Source organism: Rattus norvegicus, chromosome 2 (genome assembly GCF_021556685.1).
Source record: "Rattus norvegicus strain SHRSP/BbbUtx chromosome 2, alternate assembly SHRSP_T2T, whole genome shotgun sequence".
In the NCBI taxonomy this organism is placed as follows: domain Eukaryota; kingdom Metazoa; phylum Chordata; class Mammalia; order Rodentia; family Muridae; genus Rattus; species Rattus norvegicus.
In genome coordinates, this window is record NC_141535.1 from 176,216,142 (window position 1) to 176,224,328 (window position 8,187).

At 43.6% G+C, this 8,187-nt stretch overlaps 1 protein-coding gene across 6 annotated transcripts in view; it reads left to right on the plus strand.

The window, feature by feature from the left end:
- Positions 1-5,138, plus strand: part of Ash1l (ASH1 like histone lysine methyltransferase) — a 136,453-nt gene extending 131,315 nt beyond the window's left edge. For 5 of the 6 annotated variants that reach the window (XM_087623630.1, XM_087623614.1, XM_087623609.1 and 2 more), the window contains 3 exon segments: positions 719-759; positions 1,813-2,114; positions 2,667-5,138. In XM_087623630.1, coding sequence (XP_087479756.1) covers positions 719-759; positions 1,813-2,114; positions 2,667-2,758 — 435 coding nt within the window. In that variant the 3' untranslated portion in view covers positions 2,759-5,138. 6 annotated transcript variants of the gene reach the window in all.
- The last annotated feature ends 3,049 nt before the right edge of the window (positions 5,139-8,187 follow it).

The window sequence follows — 8,187 nt, forward strand, 5'->3', positions numbered from 1 at the left end:
AGGAATTTAAATGTAAGACAAGATCACTAAATGAATCTGAAAAGTAGCTTCACAGTAGAATGCTTGCTCATGTTCAGTTTTCATCCTCGCCTCCTCCCTGGGTTTTTCTAGTTGTTGAGAATACAGACCAGTGACTTTCACTCACTGCTACGTAGGATTGTGATCATAATCCTTTCTGTCTTGTAATGAAACCCAGGTTGACAGACTCCCCTTCTCGTGTGTTCTTTTAAAATGAGAGTGTTAGTCAGCTCTCGGTTGCTATGGCAGATTTCCTGAGGTAATCTGCTTAAAAGAAGCAAAGTGTTATTTTGGCTTACAGAGGTTTCATCCCATGGTTCCTGTAACTGCTATGAGCCTATAACAGCACAGGACATTAGGGTAGGAGCATGAGGCAGAAAAGTGATTTGCGGGGCTGGGGATTTAGCTCAGTGGTAGAGCGCTTACCTAGGAAGCGCAAGGCCCTGGGTTTGGTCCCCAGCTCCGGAAAAAAAAGAACCAAAAAAAAAAAAAAAAAGTGATTTGCATCCTACTGTGTTAAAAAAAAAAAAGCAAAGGAAAATGTCAGCATCTTATTATGGATGGATGGATGGATGGATGGATGGATGGATGGATGGATGGATGGATGGATGGAGAGGGGGAGGTGGGGAGGCCTTCCTTGCCCCAGATCAGATCTAATATTAATGTGCCTACCTCCCTCTATCCCCCCCCTTTTTTGCAGCCTCATTATGTCCCAGATAACTACAAGAGGAACGGAGGACGGTGAGTCCAAGAAGATGTGAGGGTTTTAAGGGGTTGGCCAGGAGCTAATATAGAACAAGAAAACCAGTAGCTCCTCACTGGTCTCTACTACTGGGATTGTCTGTTCTTTGTAGGGTAGCCCAGTATAATGCTACCACTAAAGTCGGGGAGGTACAGTCCCGTTCTGAATCCTTAGCAAGAACAGTGAAATGCAAAGATAAGAGAAAGAGAACTAGGTTAGCAACAGAACTGCAGATGGACTGCAGAGTCTGTCATCGTGAACTGAGCTTTCTCCGTCATGGTGAGGAGATACAGTCAGCACTGCATGGTCTTCCTTAACAGTTCCTAGTCCTGGATTGGCTTGTAAAAGAGAAGGGTGCTCTTCATGCAGGATTTCCTGTTGTCTCAGTTAAGAGCACGCTGGGGCCCTAGAAATGGCCCTGGCTAAGAGCCTGCGCTGTTCTTAGAGAGGACATGAGCTCTGTTCCCTGTAACCTACATGTACATGTCCATCTGTTCATGGCCACCTGTAAATCCCACCCCAAGGGATCCAGTACCCTCTCCTGGTCTCCATGGGCACCTGCACTCATGCACATACGTGTGCATACGCACTTTCACACAGATGTGGAAGGTAATGTAAGGACAGTAAGATCCTATTCAGACATACTGTAGTTAGACTGGAGATGCCACAGGCTGTGCTTCCTCCGTGTGCCTGAAGCAGTCAGAGTTACCTAAGCATCTTTTCCAGGCTTGGAGTATTTTATGGGATTTTATCTCATTTTTGCTTCAGATTTCTGAGTACAAAAAGAAAGGTTTAATTTTACAAATGGAAATTAAATTAATTTCTAAGTAGTAGAACACTAACCTAGCATGCACAAACTAATAAAAAGAAAAAATTAAATCTCAGAGAAAAGTGATGGTTTGTGCTAGTGCTAATATTCAGATTTTGTTCAGTTCAGATTCTAATAAGCAGACTCCAGGGTCTCAGGCTATCCTTAGGCTTCTCAGTTTCACCTTCCCACCCTTCAAGTGCCTTGCATGGCCTTGCCCTGAATTCACACATCCTTTTGGCAGATCGTCCTGGAAGTCTGAACGTTCAAAGCCGCTCTTAAAAGACCTCGGACAAGATGATGATGCTTTGCCCTTGATTGAAGAGGTGCTGGCTAGTCAGGAGCAAGCAGCCAATGAAATGCCCAGCCCTGAGGAGCCAGACCAGGAAAGAGTCACTGGGGACGTCAGTGACGCTGAAAAGAAGCCAGAGGAGAGTAGTCAAGAGCCCCAGTTAGCCAGCACGCCTGAGGAGCGAAGGCACAGCCAGAGGGAACGGCTCAACCAGATCCTGCTCAACCTCCTGGAGAAAATACCTGGGAAAAACGGTAAGACTCGGACTTATGACTAGGCTAGAAAATAAATGGAAAGTAAATAAAAAAAGAGGTAAAAAAGCAACTCTGTGTGTGTGTGTGTGTGTGTGTCTGTGTGTGTGTGTGTGTGTCTGTGTGTCTGTGTGTGTCTGTGTGTGTCTGTGTGTGTGCGAGCGCGCGTGAACATGTGCATGTGTATTATACTGGAAAATAAACCTAGTACCTGAGATATGCTAGAGAATACATTGTACTACCGAGTTTGTCTGGATTTAGAATGTCATTAATCACTATGCCAGCATGGAACATGTTCTAAGAAAACGGTTTCGTTCTTTCATAAACTTGCTCAGTTGAGTGTTCAAAGTGATGCTAAAATCAGATGGTGTCTTTCAAACCCTAGAGAACCATTTTCTTTTCTGTGTTGGGGCCAGGATACAACTTCAAAACAAAAACTTAGGGCTAGGAACAGACCTAATGCTTTTGACCGTGAGTCCCTGAGTTCTCTAGAGTGCAAATCCAGAATGCAGCAGAAGAGTAACATCTGATGTATCATGTTGGTTCTGATTTCAGCCATTGATGTGACCTACCTGCTGGAGGAAGGGTCAGGCAGGAAACTACGAAGGCGCACTTTGTTTATACCAGAAAACAGCTTTCGGAAGTGACTCTCAAAAGGATGAGAACCTCGAGCATCTGGGATCCAGCGGCACCGTGGAGTCCAGTCTCTTGCTCTCTGGACATGGACTGGGGCAAAAAAGTTCTGTCCAGGCAAGGAATGTGAGGTCACGTGTCTGACATTAGGTACTTATTAGACTTGGAGCTAGTGAAAAGGGAGTGGAAGTAGGCTTGTCTGAGACGGTTGAGTTTACTCCTTTGTAGCTTTGCCTAAGGGTTAATATGGAGAGGAGGACCACATTGGAATAGCCAGAAGCTATTGGTACTTTACAGCACTTGATACTCCTCACAGCTTGGGTTTTTCTGGGTTGCCCTCTGATCCTGCAAGCACTAAGAAGCTGCTTCCTATGACCAGGTGTAAATTCAAAATCCAAAGGGAAGGGTCCAGACCCCAGCCCTATCCCATTTATTCTCTCAGCTCTAAGAGCTGCATCAGAGACCTACACAGAGACAGTAGCTGAGACCTCTTTTCAGTTCCTTCAACAGGAAAGTTCTTTCTTCCTTCTTGCCTAACCAGGTCAAAGTACTAGAACAGGAATCAACTGCTCAGAGCACTTAGAACTTCCGCCACTCTCCACTCTCTTTCCCAGGAGAGAGTTGATAGAGTCAGGGGGAGGAGAGGCCCCATGGGATCAGGAGGGCAGTATTTGTAATTATTTTTGGTTTACCCTTCATAACCTGCCGAACATATTTTTTCCTACTGAGAAAGCCAAGCCCCCGCCAGCACACATGCTGCTTCTCTTCCTGTGTGTCTGCTGTGCACCAATTCACTTCACAAAAGAACAACATTTTTAAACTTCTCCCCTAACAAAACTCACTACAGAACCGTTGAGCAGTGTTCACTATCAGAGTGTTTGTTCTAAGTGTAGATTACCGATTGAAAACACTATTCTTATTTTCTTAACTGTATAGTTCCCGTGTCCATCCCTGCACTCATCCCGTTTCCCCTCCACCTTTCTGAATGACTTCATCATCAGGAGGTATATCCAGGGTTGCCGTCCCTCCCAGTCTCTTGGCCGGAAGTTACCAGACCATACTGTCTCTTTACAAGTAAAATTCAAAAAGCTTTGCTTTGTCTTCTCAGACATACATATGCATATACATTTTAGATGTTCTTATAAGAGAAAAGATGGTTTTTAAATGTGCCAAGTTATGTATGTGTGTGTATATATATGTGTGTGTGTGTGTATATATATATGTGTGTCTGTGTATATATGTGTGGGTGCGTGTGAGTATGTGTGTGTGTGGGCACACGCACATGTGCACAAGCGTGTGTGTGTGTGTATGTGTGTGTGTGTGTGTGTGTGTGTGTGTGTGTGCTGTGAGATTGGTAAGCAATACATTAGTAAACACATCTTCATTACTCTTTTCCGATACTGGACCAATGATGTCCTAACTGTACATTTCCTTCCCCTTATGATGACGACGCTCTGACTCATTTAGGTAGAAACATTTGACCACCTTTCATTCCATTGATTTTCTTTTTCTCCTTTCTGTGTTATTCTTAAGGGAAAAGAGAGAGAGAAAGAGAGGGGGATAGCATAGATCCCCTTGAGCAGAGAAAAAGCAAATATTTTATTAAAGAAAAAAAGAGAAATTAAGAAAATAGTTTGGAGTATTTTCTTACTGTAGAGAAGCATTGTACATTACCACGAGACCTGGGTATAAGATGCTCACGTGTGGCGCTGGGGAGCGCATGTCCAAGCCCATTTGAGTGGTTTCTTTTGTTTCTCATTGCAGGGAGTGGGTGGGAGGGAGGGAGGACTAAGGGCACTTTCGGGGGTCTCCTTTTAGTCAAAAGCAAGAAAATGACAAGAAAGAGATTAAATTCAATGTTTTCCTTGAATAGTGTTAAACACTAAAATTTTAAAACAAGAAAGAAAAAACTTTGTAAAATGCAAGAACAGAAGCAAAAGACACTACGCTGTCATTTTTATCTTTCTTTTGTTGAAAGATTAAAAACTGAAATGTTTTTTAGACAATCAAATGTTAGGTAAGTGCAAAAACTTGTTTTTCTTACTGGTGTAGAAATTAATGCCTTTTTTATTTTTCAGTTATTTTATAATAACAAAATAAAAACAACCCCCAGCTGCCAGGTGGGTTTTGGTGTTCGAAATGCGGGGCAAAGCACTACATCACTGCAAATAGATACAGAGTTAGTCTGCATGTCTGTAGGCTGTGTGATTGCGGAAAATATAAATGCTGCTAATATATTTCCTTTTTACAGAAAAGCATATCTAAATAGATGATTGTTTTGATGTTAATCTTTGTAAATTATGTATTACCAATTTTAACATTGGATGTAATTGCATAAAGGCTTGCATCTCAATCCTTGAAAGTCTAGCATTAAATGGAAACAACTTTTCCTAACTGTGGAGTGGCTACCTTGCTGTTTGTGCCTCTTTTCTACCCTGCAGAATCTTCCAGCACCATCTGTACCCTGTTTCTAAGGACAGCTCCCTAAAAGTCTGTCATCAATAACCCACATGAGCCATTTCTTCTAGAATCTGTCTTAATTGAATCCAGCCTTTCCAGTAAACACCACAGTGATCACAGTACCAGATAGCCAACAACTAGTTGTTTGTCAAACAAGCTGTGCTTAGAGCCACTTTTTTATTTTGAGGTAGTATCTCACTTTGTAGACCAGGTTGACTTAGAACTCAAAATGTGCTGAGAGTGAAGGTGAGTGCCAGCATGCGGGCCTCCACTCGTCTTGTTCAGGTATGCTGAGGACCCAAACCAGGGCCTTGTGCACACCAGACAAGTACTGAGCTACTTTCTAGCCCAAGGCCACTCAAGCGACTTTTTTTTTTAAGACAAGGTCTGGCCTCAAACCCTACTGCATGACTACAGGGCCACACGTGTTCTGCTCTGTGTAGACAGTGCCTGTAAGCAGCTGCCATATCCCCGTGCACTGGTCTTTGCAGGAGCGCTCCCGAGTAGGGTGTGTACCCAGTACTGAAGCACGGTTTAAGTAACTCCACAGTGACAGTCAGACTGCCCTCCTGTGAGCCAGTTGAAGTTGTTATCTCCATTCTAAAGAAGCAGAAATGGAGGCTTGGAAAGGTTGAATAACCTGTCATAAATATCTCAGCACCGGTGTTTGAGAGACTCCCAACTATTTGTGTGTTCAAATAGTAAATTTTTAGAAATAGTCAAAGTGAGGCCAGGAAGGAGCAAGAACAAAAAGCAGGAGAGAGAGTCTGTATGGTCTGTGCCAAAGGTATAGATGATCAGAAGGAAGAAAACAAGATTATAAATGATACACTAAGATCTGAATTTCACAAAAATTCATGAAAAAGATTATTGAGCAGTATGGGTTTTATGTGCTTAATTAAAGACTAAATGTTAAAGATTAAAAAAAATGATGGGTGGTGGTGCACACCCTTTATCTCAGCACTTGGGAGGCAGAGACAGGAGGATCTGTTCTAGACTAGACTGGTCTACAAAGTGAGTTTCAGTACAACCAGGACTACACAGAGAAACGCTGTCTCTCAAAACCAGTAAGAAAAAGAAAAGAAATAGTCAAAGTGAGGCTAGAGACGGCTGAGTGGGTAAAGCCCTTGCTGTGCAAGCATGGTAACCCAACAGCCTGGTGACACCCACCTGTGACCCCACCACTTGGGAGGCAGGACAGGAGCCCTGGAGCAAGCTGACTGCGGACTGCTAAATTAGTGAGCTGTGGTCCCAGACACTCAAGGACGAATCCTGTCTTCACCCTCTGACCTATGAATGCACACACACGCATCACACACACACACACACACACACACACACACACACACACACACACACACACCCCTATACAGATAAAAAGGAAGTAGCCAAAATGTCCCTCCTCGATTGGATAAAGCCCCTCCCAACCTAATTGTGCCCCAGACAGACAGTCTGGACATACACGGGAAACTCAGAATGCAGTCACTCAGAAACATCAAGGCAATTTATCTTTCTGATTTTTTATTTTATGTATATCTGATGCCACATGTGTGTCTGGTGCCCGTGGAGACCAGAAGAAAACTCTGGATCTTCTGGAACTAGAATTACAGATGGCTGTCAGTCACCATGTGAGAACTGAACCTGGATCCTCTAGAAAAGCAGCCAGTGCTCTTAATTCTTGAACCATCTCCCCAGCCCCTTTGGTTTCTTTTTTTTTTTTTTTTTTTTTTTTCTTTTTTCTTTTTTTCAGAGCTGGGGACCGAACCCAGGGCCTTGCGTTTGCCAGGCAAGCGCTCTACCACTGAGCTAAATCCCCAGCCCCGCGCCCCTTTGGTTTCTTTTCTTTTCTCCTCTTTCTTTCATTCTTGTTTTTGTTTTTCACGATAGGGTTTTTTTTTTGTTTTTTTTTTTTTTTTGTTTTTTGTTTTTTTTTGTTTTTTTTTTTTTGTGTGTGTAGCCCGTCACAGCTGTCCAGAATTCACACTGTAAACCAGGCTGGCCTCAAACTCCCAGGGATCCACCTGTCTCTGCCTCCAGGCTTCTGGGATTAAAAGCGTGTACCACCCACATGGCTTTAAACTCTTTCTCTAGATATAATAATGTTATAAAACTAAATCTTACATCCTTGGCCTATTCTGTAAGGAGATCCTACTGTTCTGCTCATACCAGCACAAGGATGGGCCCTTAGGCTGGGACTATAAATGTTACAGCAAGCCAAATGTCTCAAATGCTTTAAGAGTGGTCTCTGAAACCATGGCCAAGAGAACAGGGATCAGAAAGATGCAAACTGGTTGTATGGTGGGAAATAAAAGCTGTTATCGGTGTTTCTGAAACTTCAGAATCCAGTCATGGGCTCTTGGACTGTGTCTACATGTCTTTGAGTCCCAGTATCATAGTTCTCTGTATTCAGTCACATAACTTTAAACATGATTGGTAGTCTGTGTTAGGGGGAAGAGATGTTTATGCCTGGCAGGCATAGTGGCCCACCTATAATTCTAGCCCTCGGGAAGGTACAGACACACATGCACACTTGTAGTCATTTACAATGAGAGGAATATCAAAAACTCAAACTCTGGCTCTTAAGGGCATAATAAACCCCTGAAGAGATAACTTAGGGGAGAAAGCTTAGCTTGGATCCCTCAGCACCTACACGAACGATGTGGGAGAAGGGGTATCTCTAGAACGAGTTAGAGACCTGGGATGGGGGGGCTCCTAGAGTCTATGGGGGTGTCCCTAGCTGAGACTCCCTGCAGCAGGGGATATGGACCCAAAAATTGTCCCGTCTATAAGATGTGCAGGGATAGGGGCTGGGGATTTAGCTCAGTGGTAGAGCGCTTACCTAGGAAGCGCAAGGCCCTGGGTTCAGTCCCCAGCTCCGAAAAAAAGAACCAAAAAAAAAAAAAAAAAAAGATGTGCAGGGATAAAGACGGAGCCGAGACCGAGGGACATGACTGTCCTCTGAGAGGCTACACCCGGCAGCTGA